The 18,027-nt window shown below is 45.2% G+C and overlaps 1 protein-coding gene across 3 annotated transcripts in view; it reads left to right on the forward strand.

Moving 5' to 3' along the window:
• Nucleotides 1-18,027, forward strand: part of PATJ (PATJ crumbs cell polarity complex component) — a 398,931-nt gene that overhangs the window by 154,644 nt on the left and 226,260 nt on the right. For all 3 annotated transcript variants that reach the window (XM_075557001.1, XM_075557016.1, XM_075557007.1), the window contains exons 23-25: nucleotides 7,544-7,615; nucleotides 8,401-8,578; nucleotides 14,988-15,098. In XM_075557001.1, the coding sequence (XP_075413116.1) occupies nucleotides 7,544-7,615; nucleotides 8,401-8,578; nucleotides 14,988-15,098 (361 nt within the window). The remainder of the gene's footprint in view (nucleotides 1-7,543; nucleotides 7,616-8,400; nucleotides 8,579-14,987; nucleotides 15,099-18,027) is intronic.

An 18,027-nucleotide genomic window follows, 5' to 3' on the forward strand; every position in this document is an offset into this window, starting at 1 on the left:
TTGTCCCACCATTATGGTCAGCCTTCATTCCGGTTTAGTAATGCCTTGCTGCTACATTGCCCTTGATTAAGCCGCACTAGGAATCCTACACCCTTCTCTCCTATGATTTTAGTGCACTTGTTGTTCCCTTGTCCCTGGGTTGGTTTCCCCCACCGACTTCCTTCTCCCACATCCCCTTCTCCTGTATCCCTCCCTCCCCCAACCATCAGCCCCGTTCTTTTCATCTCCCAATTGTTTACACCGCCTGTCTTATCTAGATAGACATGCAGAGAGAGACATTAGTAAGCGCAAAAAATAGGCAAAGCCAAACAAAACAAAAAAGGAAGTCAAAACCAGCAAAACAACAACAACAAAAAGAAAGGCACTGACAAAAATGAAAAAGTTTATAAATAGTTCAAGGTCTGTTTGTTGGCCTTTATGAGTGTTTTCCAGTTGAGTCTCTTGGGGTTCCAAACTCTGAAGTAATATTTTTTTTCCAAAGTATATTTTTTGTATTCCCCAGGGATTTCATCACTTCACTTCCCTTGCTGCTCTGTTGCATGCCCTTGATATTTCCCCCCATTGTGATGGGGTCAAATTAGGTACTATTCCCACACTGTGTCTCCAGTGTTGTCCCCCAAAGCCCTTTGTTTCAGTGAGGGGCATCTTGTTTCATGGTGGGGCCGGCCCTATGATCCTCTCTGCATTGTCTGCTCTGAGCAGGAATATCGTCCTTGGGGCTTCGTGGGCCAAGATGTGTTCCCTTCCCTCTCCATCCCTCTTCGTTTCTCCTGTGTGCCCTAATCAGACTTGCCCCTCTCCCCAAGGTGTAGCTTCAGTGCTGTCCTCTGAAGTGCATTCTTCTGGGGGCGGGGTGGTGTGGGAAGGTGTTGAGGCCTCTGAAAATTATGAAATGCAACACAAATGCAAATGATACCGTGAGCCTCCCCAAGAAACATAGGTTCCAGTTAAATATGTATGATCAAAATACTGAAGAGGGGGGAGAGTGGCGACCCAAAGCCCATCTGTAAACAACTGGACATCCCCTCACAGAAGGGTCACAATGAAGAGATGAACCAGGTATGGTACAGATAGTACCGATGAAACACACAACTTTCCTCTAGTTCTTTAGTGATTCCATCCCCCCACTATCATGACCTCAGTTCTCTCTGCCTTACCAGTCAGATTAGACCAGAACATGCACACTGCTACAGATAAGAACCTGTAACACAGGGAATCCAGAACAGATAAACCTCCTCGGGGCCAGGAGGATAAGGGGAAGGTAGGGGCAGAAAAGGGGACTCAATCACAAGGAGCAACATATAACCCCCTCCCAAGAGGATGCACAACAGAAAAGAGGTTGAAGGGTGACAGAGGATGATGTAAGATATGAAAATAATAATCTATAACTTATCAAAGGTTCATGAAGGAGAGAGAGGGGAAATGAGGAGCTGATATTCCAGGGCTCAAGTAGGAAGAAAATGCTTTGAAAATGATGATGGCAGGATAGGTACAAATATGCTTGACACAATGGATGAATGTATGGATTGTGCTAAGAGATATAAGAGCCCCCAATAAAAGTATTTAATAAAAAATAAAATAAAACCACCTGCTAGGGAGTGAAATGTTAATGATACAAATTTATTCCCTGATCTTTGAATTGTCTAGAGCAGGGTGCTCACACTTTGTCAGCATGCGAGCTACTTATAAAACAATCATGTCAAAATGATCTACCAACAACAAAAATGCAAAACATTTATTTATTTTTATTTATGTATTACATTTATCCATAAATGCATTGGGAATTCTTTATATGTACTATGTATGCTTCTGCACCTTGCATAACCGCATGAGTCCATATTGCACAACACAACACAATTAACGATGTACACTTTTTGTCATTACCTGAATTTATTCTAATGACTTGCACTGGATGGAATGAGCCAGGGATGGATAGTCTGGACAGGAGCTGCTGACAGCAGCCTCAAGCACACTTCCAAATGTTCATCATCATCAGTCATGGTGGAACGGGACTTGACTTAATGAGCTTTATGTGGGAAAGGCTGACTCACATAAATAGAGCCGAATAATGCAGTCAAGGAGGTAGCACATTTTCTCGTGTTTGGGTACTTTCCCTCTGCGAGTAAGTTCCGGAACTGGTCATGCGCTCTGGACTTCAGCTGAATGTCGGCTTGTAGGGTCAAAATCTTCCATTCCGTATGAAAGTGATACGTTTTTGTCTTCTTACTTGGTCCAGCTCCCCCACTCACTTTAATACCTTTTCTTACGTTTAAGAGAAAAAAAACAAGGTCTAAAAGTTGGCGATAACTTGTCAGTTTTCCTGCACTTAGAGCAGTTGTTTGCGCATGCACCTGACACCTAAGCTTGCATCTGATTGGCTGCGCTGTATATCAATTAAGTGACGGGATTGATGATAGGCTTACGTCTATTTTTTTTAATGCCACGTGATCTACCCACACCACATTTGCGATCGACTAGTAAGTAGATCGCAATCAACGTATTGAACACCACTGGTCTAGATTTTTTTAGGTTTTCTTTTTTCCCTTCCCAGTGTCATATTTCCTTAACACCATCGTATCCTAGAAAGTTTATAAAGAAACTTGTAGGTGTAGTTTTGCCTTTTTTTCCCTTAACGGTGGTTTTTTGGAAAGTTCAGAGACAATGGAGCACTGAGTTTCAGTGTTGAAGCACAATTTTGTATGCCTGTGGTGAGGCTGTGTGGTGGGTCAGGGTCTTGTCTGAGTCTTAACTCCCTAAATGTAAATAATGATGTTGGATGGTGGGGGCTTCAAAAGGGTTTTGGAAAATGGAATTTTCCCACAGACTTTTTGAAATCTCTATTTGACTTCTATGCTTCCTGTGGTAGTTAAACAATTTTATGTCAACTTGATAAATAAGAATGAAGGTGTGGAGTCTAGCCTGTCAATCAGGTCAGAGCCTAGTGATCCCTCCTGGTGGGCATGGCCTTCTCCTGAGGAACTGGGACTTCTCTTCCTCCTGGAGGTGGGGCACATACTCCTGAACTTCACATTCCTGTTGACAAGCCACATGGAGTCACGCTGATGGCAGCCAGAGCCCTGAAGATGCTTCCTCCTCCACTGGATCCACAGGACTTTCCACTTACAGGCCTGTGATCTTCCTGCATTCAGGATCATTGCATGTGCTGCATGAGTCTGGAGAGAAATTTATGGACTAGTATCAGACATATGGGCGAATGTCAGACTTAAGGACTTGATCTGGACTGTGCTGATCAGTTTTCTCAATATATCATTGCTCTTGTATATAAAGCTCTTTCTTATATACATATGAATGTCCCTGGATTTGTTTCTCTAGTCAACCCGGCCTAACACACTTAACAGGATTTCTGTGAAGATGAACTCCAAGAGGAGGCAGTGCTTACATTTTAAAATCTTGTTGTTAGATGCCATCAAATCGGTCCTGACTTGGAACGGTCTTATGTTCAACAGAATGAAACTCTGCCCTAAGCGGTACCATCCTCACATAATGGGCCTATTATGCTTGGGCCCATTGTTGCGGCCGCGATGTCAGTCCATCTTTTTGAAGATCCTTTGCACTAACCCTCCACTTGGCCAAACATGATGTCCTTTTGCAGGAACTGTGTCTCCTGATAGCATGTCCAAAGTGCATGTGTCGAAAGTTTCCTCATTTTGTGTCTCAGGAGCATTCTGGTTGCCTTTCTTCCAATTTTTTGCATAAAACTGAGCCAAACCCACTGCCTTCATGTCGATTCCAGCGACTCTATAGGGTTTCAGAGGCTGCAATTGTTTACATAAACAGGGAGGTTTGAAACACTGACCTTTAGGTTAGCAGTACAATGCCCACCCAACAGGACCCCAAGAGCTCCATGTAACTCAGAATGAAAACGCCCTGCCATCTGCCCGATGCTGACTCACTGTGACCCTAGAGGACAGGGTGGAACTGCGCCTGTGGGTTTCCGAGACTGTCATTCTATGGGAGTAGAAAGCCCTGTCTTTCTGCATTGGGGTGGCTGCTAGTTTAGAACTGCTGACCTTGTGGTTAGCAGTCCAGCGCATAACCACTATGCCACCAGGACTCCTTTCCATATTTATGTACAGCGAAACATTTCCCCACTTTGGGGATATTATATTTGATGATCTAAAGCACAGTTTGCCAAATTTATTTGGCTTACTACCCCCTTTTCAGGAAAAAAAATTACCTAGGACCCCCGTCAATTAAAACATTTTGCACTGTAGCCCATAATCCAGGATGAAGTAATGCTCCGCCCCCCGCCCCCCAAAAAAATCATTACAACATCCACCAGGGGGCAGTATCCCCACTTTGGGAAACACTGGTCTAAAGTCACATACCTATTTCGTGCCCCAAATTATATGCTTTTCCCTCTGCCCCCTTTAGATAGCACTACTCTTAAAACTCAAACCCGACCCATTGCCATCACGTTAGTTCTGAGTCATCTCTACCCTATCTAAAGCTTCCAAGGCTAAACATGTTATGGGCACCTATAGCCTTTTAGTCCACCCACAGCATCGGTTGGGTTGAACCACCAACCTGTCACTTAGCAAGGCAACATTAGCACCACTTTGATATCATTCAGCATTTATGTTTGTGGTTAAGCATTTTCATCTTAATATCATTTTGAATACATTTATCATTCCATATTTCAATCATGTCAAGTAGAATATATAATTGCTACCAGAGTTTCCAAACATTTTTTCTACATGGACTCATTGACATCACCCCTCCCCCAAGCCCCGTATTCTACTTGCTGTTTCATCAGTCCTGGGTTCCATACACCGAAAAACGGAGACGCCTGTAATACAGTATCAAGACGATGATGACCATTAACATCTGAGATGCACTCTGAGATCCACTCCTGTGAACAAACACAAACCTAACAAAATAATACAAACCCAAAATACAGAATATTTTGGAAACCAGATGAGGTCCAACCTGCATCATAGCGGGAATCTGCTCGCAGTTTTAACTGCTCGGGTCAGACTGATGCCTTTGATCTTCTATACTCCTCTCTCCCAAGCCTTTTGTAGAGGGGCCGCTTTCCTCCCCTCACTTTTAGATGGGGGAGTTCTCTGGAGACTTATTTCCTTGGGAGTTCCATAGATGAATCCTGGGCTCCCACTGGCATCTATCGCCTTCTGCACACCGAATTCTCACCGTTTCCGCTCTGATACTGATCCCTCCAACCTCAGATTATACGGCTTCCAATCCTTAGGTGACTGATGATGGTGTGCTTCTTCCATGTGGACTTAGTTGACATCTCACTTAGATGGCTGCTTGTTTGGAGACAAGCCTTTAAGACCCCAGACAGTCTTTTATCGGGGATCTGGGTACCATCTAAATGATTTGCCACATTTTGCTAAATCTTCTGTGTTCCCTTCCTGGGGCTGAGTATCGAGCAGGGCCATGATGTAAGATCTAATTGTTCTTAAGTTGGAGCTAGGATTTAGCACGAGCTCAAAACCCATTCTTGGATCTATGCTATTTCCCCCCTCAATTTGCTGTAACTTGGGAGTTAATACATATGTCCTATCATTCCATAGTTCAGTCATGTCAAACAGAATTATATAATTGCTTCCATAATCGGTCTCCAAACATATACTTTTCCTTCCTGGGCCCCTGCCAGTGCTGAGATGCTTCCATAGCCACTGGATCCACCAGACTTTTCACCCACTGGCCTGTGATCTTCCTGCATTCGGCATCATTGCATGTGTTCCATGAGTCTAAGTCTGAAGAGGACTTTATAGATAGGTATCAGGCATATGGGCTAATATCGGACTTATGGACTTGATCTGGACTGTGCTGGGATATTTTCTCAATATTCAACTGCTCTTCTATAGTCAAAACTCTAAAGCTATTTTTGTACACATATGAGTGTCTCCTTGGACTTGCTTCTCTAGTTTACCCGGCCTAGCATAAGCAGAATATAATACAATGGCTGTCACAGGATTGCTGGAACCATACATTTCTTAATACAGCAGATGAGGCATTGATCTAGTAAGACCTTGTTTGCCGACCAACAGTACACTGCTCTTCTTCCTCAGACACCATGTATTTTCCGCCTTAAGTCCTCAGGTTACTAGTGTATCTGAGATGGAGTCCAGTTCACCTAGTGGAGTTCTTACATGGGGCCTCACCTTGCAGTCTCTGGAGCCTGCCACGTGCCCCGGACATTCAAGATTCGGTGTCCCAGCATTCCATGGCCCCGGCCTGGGTTCCCTGGATACCCCCAGACACTAGAGCCAGTCTGCACACCCACTGCACACCACTAAAGACCCTCTCCACTAATGTCCGCCAAATCATTCTCAGTGTCTCCTCCCCAACGTGGGGGTCAGCCCTCCCTCTCCTCAACAGACTGGCACCTGTGTTTCCTTCTCTCCCGTGCTGCCTCATCCTTCTGACAGGGCTGCCTCCCTCTCTGGGGGACCTCACCCCAGGTTCACATGGCTACGACTCAGCAGACAAAACCTCCCACTCTCCCCTGTCCATTTGACCCCCGCCGTTGTGAGGTGCCCTCTGGTTAAGTGACCAACACTGTACTTGGGAGCAGCAGATGGCGTGTGGCTCGTTGGCACTGGTCCGCCTCTTTACCAGGCTCTCGGGTCTCCCCCAGAAGACTGGCTGGCCTGCAAGCTTGCGCTTGTGCCTGTTCTGCGGCTTCTTGCTGTAGTGGACGCAGACGGTGTGTGTTCTTTTGCGTCTGACTAAATCCCCTTAGCATGTCTTCAGATCTCTCCACGAGTTGAGGTGTTTCGTGGGTTCCTTACTGTTTTTTAGGGATGTGTAGTATTCCAATCCTAATATAAATCGATGGGTGGAAATGTGGCGTTGGTCGGTGGGAAGTTGTGAGGATCAGATAAGTAAGTGGAAGCTTCTGAACTGTAAAGTACTGTGTAAGTGCACAAAATAGTCACGGGATACAGGTGAACAGGTGAATTATTTGGGGTAAGAGTGAGAGCAGTCTAGATGGATCATGGTCATTGATTGCTTAGCCATTTCACCCCTTTCTGTTGGTTTTATACTGGCTAGATCTCTTTGCAGCTCCATCAATATCAAATCTTACTAGATATATTTTATAATGTTTTATGTATCAATAGAGAGGGACATGTGAAAGCTTGTATAAACCAAATGCAATGTTTAGAAAAGAGCTAGTCCACTGTCACCAATAAAAGTATAAGTATGATTTTCTGCTGCTTAGTGGACATTTGTTGAGTGAAACATTAAAGCAATTCATTCCTGATTTATGAGGACAGTTAACTATGCAATTTTTGAAAAAAATATTAAAAGTAAGCACGATTTAAGTAGATATATACAGTTGGGAATGGCTGAGCTTTCCAAGATCCTTTATAGTAAGAGTATGCCTTACAAGTTACTGTGTATACTCGTGGATAAGCCAAGTTTTTCAGCACATTTTAAATGCCATTTCTGTGATAAAATTAGGTGCCTTGGCTGATACTCGGGTCGGTTTCTACTCGAGTATCTATGGTATATAGGTGGGGTTTTTATTGTTTCTTTTTTTCCTTTACAGTGACTTACCTGAGAGAGAAGAAGGTGAAGGAGAAGAAACACCAAATTTCAGCCACTGGGGCCCTCCAAGGATGTATGTTGATGGGGTCCTGGTTCTGAATCAGACAACACAATCAGCTGATCTTAACTTCATCGAGCATCAGTCAGTCAGTCCTACTCTAGTAACTGTGGAGATAGATCACCCACAGGCTGACTTATATTTTTGTTTCATTTTGGGTTATTTAGAGACTTTTGTCCTGGCTAAGACCATAAGCAGTATTAGGAAATTGTTTAATGCACACTTTCAGAGAATAATTTGTTTGTAAGCAATTTAGAATGTCCATTTATGGTTGTAACTGATATACTACGTATGGTTTATTAAGCAAGATAGGTGAGCAGACTTGACAGTCGTTAGTAAGTAAATATATATATTGCTTAATGATGCAGTCACGTACTTATCCAGTCGTTGAAGTTGGTTTCCATCTGCTGTCAATTTATCTCTACCCTCCTCCTTTATGTTAGCCCAAGTGGTGCCTTGCTTGCACTGATAGAACGCTTGCGGCCAGCCTTTCCTTGGTGACTGTTTTAGTTCTAACTACTCAGCATGGCTGTGCGTAATCAAGACTTAGAAGTCCTCCCTCCCTGCTGCTCTCTTGCTTGTCCGAGGACGGAGGCGCAGGGCTGCGGTTCACTTGTAGAACTGTCGTGCAACTTGAGGGTCAGAGGCCTGCGGTTGCCTAACTTGTTCATGAGTCAACTATATAAAACGTATGTAGAAAACATGTCTCACAAGAATAGGGTACAAAAATTGAATGATTACAGCGACTCTCCAAGTCAAATTAACTTAATTATGAATGGACACTTTTCTTCCTTGTCTAGTGTTGAGATTTTTAGAGAACCCAATGTTTCTCTTGGAATCAGTATCGTTGGTGGACAAACTGTTATAAAGCGCCTCAAGAATGGTGAAGAGCTTAAGGGTATATTTATCAAACAAGTTTTAGAAGACAGCCCAGCAGGAAAAGCTAAAGCTCTGAAAACCGGAGATAAAATACTCGAGGTGAGTGACGGGAGCGTGCTGTTCCCTTTGCTGTGCACAGTGAGCAAGTCGAATCCCCTTCTAAGCAGAACTGTGTGCTGCAGTGTACTGGGCGTATGGGGACACACAGGTACACTTTAGTTATGGTCCGTACATGACATGGATTCGTGTATGTGTGTCCTGAGCATTTTCAACGGGCATTTCATCAATTCCTGGAGCCCTGTGTTTTTCCAATGCCTTAAGTTCACTTCGGACTTTGCTCTTCAAGAACTTTGGTTCTTGATGATAGGCTGATCTCTTGAAATGGTTAAATGTGGACCAATTCTTTTATTGGCAAAGTGACCGTGTGCATTCCTTCTATCTTCTTTGATGCTTCTGACATGGTTTGGTATTTTTCCCATAGAATCCTTCAATATTATAACTTGAGGCTTAATTTTTTCCTGTCAGTCGTAATTAGCTCAAACACAGCTACATTTAGGCAGTGTTTTCTTCTGGTGCTCATAGGGTCACTGTGGGTTAGCACTGACTCAGTGATCCCAAACAATAATTTCTCTAACACTGGCATATGACAATGAAGAAAATAGCCCCCAAACTCCCCCCTTATAATGTTTACATGATGGGGGGTGATCGAACATAACCAAATAAGCATTCAAGAGGTTTTTCAGATCTGGTGGCTCTTGTCGAAAAATAAGACAGGGGAAGAAGGCTCTAGGCAGAGAATTAATCAGCAAAATCCGTGGAAAGATAGTGAGCATGCTTGGTGGAGTTCAAGCGATAGCTGGGGGTCCAGGGTTACGAGTCCCTCACCATATCTATTGCCATCAAGTTTATGCTGAGTCACGGGGTCCCTATATGATAGAGTAGGACTACCTCTTTGGGCTGTAAATCTTTTTTGTTGTTGTGTTGTTGCTGTTTTTCCAACTTTATTTGGAGAAACCAGTCCAGGCCCAGTGCCCCTCCATGCCCCCTGGGCTGTAAATCTTGATGAGAAGAGAAAACCTCATCTTTCTCCTGACCGGCCTGTGATTCAGTAGGCCGGCGTGGCAGGAACTTCCACCAGCGGTGCTAGAGCGTCGAGCAAACCAAGAGCGGGGGTGGTGGAATCAGCAGGCTGGTTAATAATGGCGAGTCATACAGAGGAAACATGCCAAGTGTGGGAGGCCGTGGGTGAACTATGGGAATCCATTAGAGAATTTTGACACTTCCTCACATATATATTCATTTGTTTTTTAAAGGATTATTCATATTTCTAGGCTAAGAGTAATCCATATTGAGGGCTGCAATCCTTGATCATCAACAGCAAGTGTTTGAAGTCCTTGTCACATTAGCAAGCCAGGTTGTCACCTGTGTATCTGGCTGTAAGCTAGCCTGCCTTCAGTCCTGCTGCCAAGGTCTTCTCCAGATAACCCAGCTTCTCCGATTGCAGCCGCGGTTGGGTTACAACTCAATGTCAAGAAGATAAAAATCATCACAACTGGACCAGTAGTTTACATCATGATCAACAGATAAGATTGAAGGTGCCCAGGATTTCATCTTGCTTGGATCCACAATCAATGTTCATGAAAGCACAGTCGAGAGATCAAACGATACATTGCGTTGGACACATCTGCTGCCCATGACCTCTTTAAAGTGTTGGAAAGCAGGTACTGTGAGGACTGAGGTACAGCTGGTCAGGCCAGGGTACTTTCATTCATCTCATATGCATGCAGCAATTGGCCATTGAATAAGGAAGACTGAAGAAAAACGTATACGTTTTAGTGTGTGTGTGTCCATATAAATCTTGTCACAGTGAATTTTTTTGTAAAGTCAGTTTTGCTTGAACCTCGGTTTTTGTGATGGCTGATTTAAGAGATCAGCTTGCAACTGTGAAATTTTGTTTCCTGCTCGGGAAAAATGCTACATAAACTGTTGTGCTGGTGGACGCAGCTTACAAGGACAGGGTAATGGAAAACAAGTGTATGACTCGTTCTCTCCTTTCACAAACCTCCTCCTGGATGTCCCTCAGCTTCCCAACTGGACAAAAACGTTGACAAAATTTGTCCTTGAAGACCGACGACGGACCACTGGCGAGATGGGGGAGTCCTCTGGACTTGCTTGGAGCTGGGCTCAGCGAATTCTAATGGAAGATTTAGGAATGAAAAGGGTCGCTGTGAAATTTGTGCCTCAGGTTCTGACTGACCAGGAGAAAGAGCATCAACTGGAAACATGCCGTGCTTTGAAAGAGCAGCTCCAAGGGGCCCAGACTTTCTCCCAAGGTCATTACTGCCGATGAGACATGGTGCCATTCTTACAACCCCCAAAAACAGACAATCAAGCCAGAGACGCCATCATCACCTCACCCCAAATAAGCTTGTCAAGTGAGATCAACGATGAAGACAGCACTTATTTGTCTTGTTGATATGAGGGGGGTGGTGCATTTGGAGTTCATTCCACCAGGTCAGACTGTTAATCAAGCTTTCTATTTAGAGGTTCCGAAAAGATTGTGTAACAGAGTGCAACAAAAAATGCCCTACTGGTTTTGCCAAGGCACCTGCGCAGTCATCTCCGTGTGCTAGTTCTTGGCTAAAAACAGCATGTCTCTCTTGCCCCACACGCCTTACCCACTTGACCTTGCTCTGTGACTTCATTTCGACTCTGAGGATAGAGGGACATGGAAGGACAGCGATTATATGACGTAGAAGAGGTGACGGAAAAAGCAAGGGAGGGGCTGTCAGCCATGCAAACAGATGCGTCTGAAAAATGTTTCCAAAAATGAAACCGCAGCTTTGACAAATGTATTAAGTGTAATGGACAGGACTTTGAAGGTGATAGGTTGTTTTGTAACACAAAATTTAAGTACATAGCTTTGGAAAAAATTCCAGTTTTTTTTGGCAGGGTAGCCCTTGTTTACTTTTGTTTATGTACTTTTTGGAGTTCTTAAAATTGGGGGGGGGAGCCTGTTTTCCTTATACTCGCCTACATTTTATTTAAATTATCTTATTAATATGAACCTGACAATGCTGCTGCTTTTTGGATAGTATCTACTTAGATGCTCAGTTATTTTATTTTTATATGACCAGTGTTATTTTGTAAGTAAAATATAAGATTTATTTTGATCTTGTAAGTATTAGTCATTGTATGCTTATGATTCCTGATATACTTGAATTTAATTTTTTTGAATTATATTTTTTTGTCTTTTTCTTACCTTTTTATTTTGAAAAAATCATGCATCCCCAAGAAGTTCCAAGTAAAAGTTCAGATGCTATGTATAGTCTCTTTCCCTCAGCATCCTCCAGTGTTAATGACTCGCATAGCTAGGGCACTAGCAGAACCAGCGACTTCCCGCTGCAACAGCGAATGAACCTTAACTCTGATTTCGTAAGCTATCCGTGCTCTCGTGGGTGTGCCCACACAGATCTGTACATGCTCTCATGTGTGTCCACACAGATCTGTACATGCTCTCATGTGTGTGCCCACACAGATCCTTACATGCTCTCGTGTGCGTGCCCACAGATCTGTACATGCTCTCATGTGTGTCCACACAGATCTGTACATGCTCTCGTGTGTGTCCACACAGATCTATACATGCTCTCGTGTGTGTGCCCACACAGATATGTACATGCTCTCGTGGGTGTGTCCACACAGATCTGTACATGCTCTCATGTGTGTCCACACAGATCTGTACATGCTCTCATGTGTGTCCACACAGATCTGTACGTGCTCTCATGTGTGTGCCCACACAGATCCTTACATGCTCTTGTGTGTGTGTACCCACACAGATCTATACATGCTCTCATGTGTGTGCCCACACAGATCTGTACATGCTCTCGTGTGTGTCCACACAGATCTATACATGCTCTCGTGTGTGTGCCCACACAGATATGTACATGCTCTCGTGGGTGTGCCCACACAGATCTGTACATGCTCTCATGTGTGTCCACACAGATCTGTACGTGCTCTTGTGTGTGTGTACCCACACAGATCTATACATGCTCTCGTGTGTGTGCCCACACAGATCTGTACATGCTCTCGTGTGTGTGCCCACACAGATCTGTACATGCTCTCATGTGCGTGTACCCACACAGATCTATACATGCTCTCGTGTGCCCACACAGATCTGTACATGCTCTCGTGTGTGTACCCACAGATCTGTACATGCTCTCGTGTGTGTGTACCCACACAGATCTGTACATGCTCTCATGTGTGCCCACACAGATCTATACATGCTCTCGTGTGTGTACCCACACAGATCTGTACATGCTCTCGTGTGTGTGTGCCCACACAGATCTGTACATGCTCTCATGTGCGTGTACCCACACAGATCTGTACATGCTCTCATGTGTGCCCACACAGATCTGTACATGCTCTCGTGTGTGTGTGCCCACACAGATCTGTACATGCTCTCATGTGCGTGTACCCACACAGATCTATGCATGCTCTTGTGTGTGTGTGTACCACACAGATCTCTATATGCTCTTGTGTGTGTGTCCACACAGATCTATGCATGCTCTTGTGTGTGTGTGTCCACACAGATCTATGCCGTTTTCCCATAACAGGATTGCTTAGTCACCACCGTATACTGCAATAATTATGTAAAAATGTCCACATAAATGAAATCATGCTGCATGTATCTTCTTGAGATTGACAGTCCACCCTAATTTCCTTGCAGTCATCATTGTGCTGCGTGTCGAGAATATGTTCCTTTGCATTGCCCATCGTATGGAGGCACTACGCTTTGTATCCTCGTCCTCCCTTGAAGGCCCTCACGTAGCTTTCAGTTCGTGGCTATGATGAGTAATGCAGCCGTGAAGGTCACAGACTTCTCTATGAAAGTCGATTGGTTTCCTGGATATATGACTGAGTGTGCAATGGCTGGGTCATATGCTGTGTTTGCTCAGTTTGGGACGTTGTTTTCCAGAGTGGTGCACCGTTGTGAATTCCCTCTAGCAATGTAAGTGGCCACGCTCTCCACATCCTTGCCGACATTTGTGGTGGCACTTTATTCTCTTTCAGCCACTCCACTTGGCGTTATTTTCTCTGTTCCGATGTGAGTGCATCCAGGAGTGAATGTATCTCATTTTAGTTTTAATTGGCTTTGCTTTAATGCTTTCATAATCAACTATTTCAAAACTCCGAACCTGTTAAGAGCCTTTGTGTATTGTCTTGTAAAGGAAAGACAAAAGCAAAAGCCAACCTCAGTGCGACAAAGTTGATTCGTACTCCTGATAGTGTAGAACTGCCCCTGTGGGTGTGCGAGGCTGTAAATTCTTCCAGGAACAGAAAGCCTCTTTGTGGCACAGAGAAGCTGGTGAGTCTGAAATCCCATCTTTGTGGTTAGCAGCCTGGCAAGAGGGAGCGTCCTTGCCTCTTCTACCCGCCAAGTCTTCTTTCTAGAGATAGCTGTAAGCCAGTGCTCTCTCTCCACCCACAGCACATGAACTATGTGTGTCTTTCTCTGCTCATCTCTCTAACGTGTGCAACGGAAACCACGCCCTCCTGGCAGCCTAGGGATATTGCTCTTGCTGCCGTTCCTTCTCGCTCCTTCAACCATTTCTCTCTCTCTCTCTCTCTCTCTCTCTCTCTCTCTCTCTCGCATTGGTACACGCTGACAACGCTTCCACCTTGAAAACAAACTCTTAAAAAAAAAAAAAAACAAGCTCTTCCCTCGATCCCACTGCCATCCCCATACATACACTTTTCCCGTTCTCTCTTCCCGTTCCAACAAAGCAGTATTCACAGGCTTTCCCATCCATTGCACATGAACTTCCACACCCTTTACCCAGGCTTTGTTACAATATGGCTTTGAAAACCAGACTCTGTGGAACGTATTTTGTAAACGCTGTGTGCTCTTGGAGATGGGTAGGGATGCTCACAAGTTTGGTTCTCTGAGATTTCTATAATGAGGAGTCAGTTTAGACTTACGCAGAACATACTGAGTATAAAATAACCTATTACTGTCTTGCATCTTCTCTTTCTGAGCACCATTTGAGAAATGCTTAGCTCCTCAGCTGTGATGATAATGGGCAATCAGCTTCACATACATGCATCTCAGCTTAATTGAGAAGAGATAACAATCCAGAGAAGTTCCCCCGCGTCCATTCCGAATGATAGGCGTTATTAGGGCCCGAGGTGACCTTGGGAGCTCAGAGGCCTCTCCAGCTTCCCTTACTGACTGAGCTACTTACTTGGGGCAATTACATTTAATTAGGGCAATTGTGACTGCGTGCATTTATTTCACTTCTCCTGACAGCGAGACATAACTTTCCCCAAACACACTCTACTACAACAGCAAACCTCTTTGTGCGTCCGCTTTGTGGGAGGAGGTGGGGTGAGTGGTCTAACTCAGTGGAATTTGACTGCTGTTGCGCTAGATCCTGCGCAGAAACTCTGAGTTAATGTACCCGCCGTATCTAGTGTCTGTCTAATCGAAGTACATGGTTTCTCGTTCCAGGTGTCGGGAGTAGACCTGCAGAACGCCTCACACGGCGAAGCAGTGGAGGCCATTAAGAACGCAGGGAACCCGGTGGTGTTTGTAGTCCAGAGCCTGTCGCCCACTCCCAGAGTAAGTTGTGCTTGACATCCGCCGAAAGCTTTAAGCCATCTGCTATAAAGGCAGGCCGAGCGTTTGCCTCCTCAGTATTTGTCCACCTGTCTTCATCGTATTGTGCTATACTTTGAAAAGTTGTTAGCTTCGGGAGGATGGAAAATTGAGGAGTTCGCTTCATTTTCCCTTTCTTGTCCTCCAGGTTTTATTCTTCTGGGGAACTTTGAGTCCACGTAGTGGGTGTTGCTTTAAGTGAGAGATTGTGAGGTCAAACAGACCAGTTCTGTATCTTTAATTCCCGAATTGCTAGCTTTGTTAACATCAGGAGGGGCTGGTGTAAAAGTGTAAGCCCCGATGGTATAGTGGTTCTGGTTTGGCCTCAAGGTCAGCAGTTCGAAACCACCAGTCGCTCTGCAGGAGAAAGATGAGACTTGCTATTCCGGTAAAGAGTTACAGACCTGGAAGCCCACAGCGGCAGTTCTGCCCTGCTTCCTGGGTTGCTGGGCGTGGGGAGTGACTCAGTGCCGCTACGCAATGTTTTGCACTGGTAGAAATTTACAATGCGAGGGGGGAGTTGTAATCATCAATTTGTTCTTCTGTGATTAATTACACATTTGGTGTGGAATTGGAACTTTGATGATGAGATGTCAATGGCAGTATGTGCATTTTGTATTATAATAAGCAGCAGAATCTCCACCCTGAAATTCTGTAACTGGCAGTATTATTTGTTTTTCTTCAAAACAGCTGTTTAAAACAGGTACTTCTGAACAGTATAAGCATTTGGGACATTGAAAAATAATTGTGTTTTAATGCAGTAACGTCCTGGTGTGCAGCCACCTGTATGCCGTGGTGAACAACGTAATATTTATGGGTCAAGCTGAGCAAACAGAAAACTGGTGGCCCATGGGTGGCCGGGACGGGGCTGTGACATTTGTCATTCTTGTAGCTGGGCAGCCGTATCACTTGGGAAACCATTGTGTCCAGTGTGTTGCACTTTTGTTCCCGTCAAGTCCATTCCAACTCATAGAGACCCTGCGTACGACTGACGGATATGCCACCTAGTGCCACCTGGTGCCGTAGCAACCTCCCATCTGTTCCCTTTGAGCCCACGGTCGCAGGGGTGGCGTCAGTCCATCCCCTGGAGGGTTGTCTTCTTTTTCTCTGATCTGCTTTTTCAGCAGGATGTCGTTCTCCAGGGACTGGTCTCTCCGAACACATGTCCAAAGTGCAGGAGACGTCTCGCCATGCTGGCCTCTAAGGAGCACTCTAGCTGTCCTTCTTCCAGACGGATGTGCCTGTGATTTGGTCGTCCTGTACTTTCTGTGTTCCTTGTCAGCCCACAATGCAAACGCCGGGTTCTTTACTGTCTTCCTTATTCAGTGTCAGCTTGCACAGGCACACAGAGCAATGGACGCTATCATGGCGTCCACGTTTCGCATTATGTTTTCACCATCAACACAAATAGATTGAGGGAGGAGAACAGAATAAAGCCTTTCACTCATACAATTTGAAATTGAAGAACATCTTTGGACCCCATCTTTAAAACTTTACGATATTGAAACTGTCATTCAGGCCATCACTCTTATTTCTGGAAACGGAGTTCGGTAGGAACACTGGCCAGAGTTTTCCTTGCCAGATGATACTTCCAAAGACATACTTTTGAGCTACAATGAGCCAATAAATTATGCATTTACGTGGCCACCTATGAATGCCCTTGCCAAGAAATACTTAAAGCACTTAAATGGGCTACAAAGTCAATGCAAAAGGGCAAGCCTTTAGCCCAGCCTCGGTGTATGAACCGAAGTTCATAATGACATGAACAGTTCCATTTCTTTCGACTGTTAAACAGTCTCTTCAGCAGCGTGCCTCGCTCCCGGCACTTCCCTCCTAGAGTGTAACAGATCCCGCATTGTGCGTTTGGTCCAGCCAGCACGGAGCTATTTGCAGTTCTAGCCAAGGGAATGCGTTCAATACTCGGTCATTACCGTGTCCGTGACTTGTTCCATTGTTAACCTTTGGTTTTGTCAGAAAGTGAATCCTGTCGAAGGAGGCCCTGAAAAGAGTCCGCCATCTCTTCGCAAACAGTGGTGCTCCTCAGCTGGCCGCGGAAGCAGCAAATGCAGGCGAGGCCCACTCGTGTCCTGACCCGTTCCCGCAGCGCTCGAGGGTCCCTTTGAAGTGCAAGAAGTCATTTCCCGACCCTGTGCTCGCCAGTGGCCGATGCCCACAAGCACCTTGATCACGTCAAGTCTCGTCAGCACCGTGCCCGAGTGATGTTCATGTCTGGTTTTCTCAGCTGCTTGTGAGCAGCCTAAAGACTTTCCCTTTTAAGTTTTCCCTAAATCTCGCAAGTGAGCTTTCATCGGGCTCAGGAGGTGCGTCTGCCCGCCCGCTCAGGCTTTTGAGTGCGGGAGCCACGGCCTACCCTGCCCTCCTTTCTAGAAGGTGTTCAGAGTCAAAGCCAGTATTTCCACTTCCTGACAAAACTCCATTTCACAGTTACGGCACACCGTTTCGCGTCGTCCAAACCCAAACTTTGACAACCTGCAGGCCTTTTTCAGGTCATTCGGTCGATCGTGCGGTTTTACTGTTGTCTCTCGGCGATCAGGTAGAGGCCGACCCCCGTCGACCTTCCAGGACCAAGCGGAAGCGCTCCCTCCTTCTCCACGGACACCAGTGCTTCCACACGGGCTAGCGTGTTCACTTTCCCAACAAGTCCGTGTTCTCTGTGTTTCTTTAAGACTTCTCTTCGGCGAGGCTTTTGCCTTATAGCTTGTGAGCGGAAATATCTTTCTCAGTTCTTTGAAAAAGGACGGGTGCAGCATTGTGAAGGGTACCTGGCATTCCGTTCCTTCACAAAGCAGCTCAGCTGGTTCTTTCCCTGGGAAAGCAGGTCTCATCTGGGTCGATGCCCTGACTTGTCAGGGAGGCAGATGGCTTACGATTC

This window comes from Tenrec ecaudatus, chromosome 1 (genome assembly GCF_050624435.1).
Source record: "Tenrec ecaudatus isolate mTenEca1 chromosome 1, mTenEca1.hap1, whole genome shotgun sequence".
Classification (NCBI taxonomy): domain Eukaryota; kingdom Metazoa; phylum Chordata; class Mammalia; order Afrosoricida; family Tenrecidae; genus Tenrec; species Tenrec ecaudatus.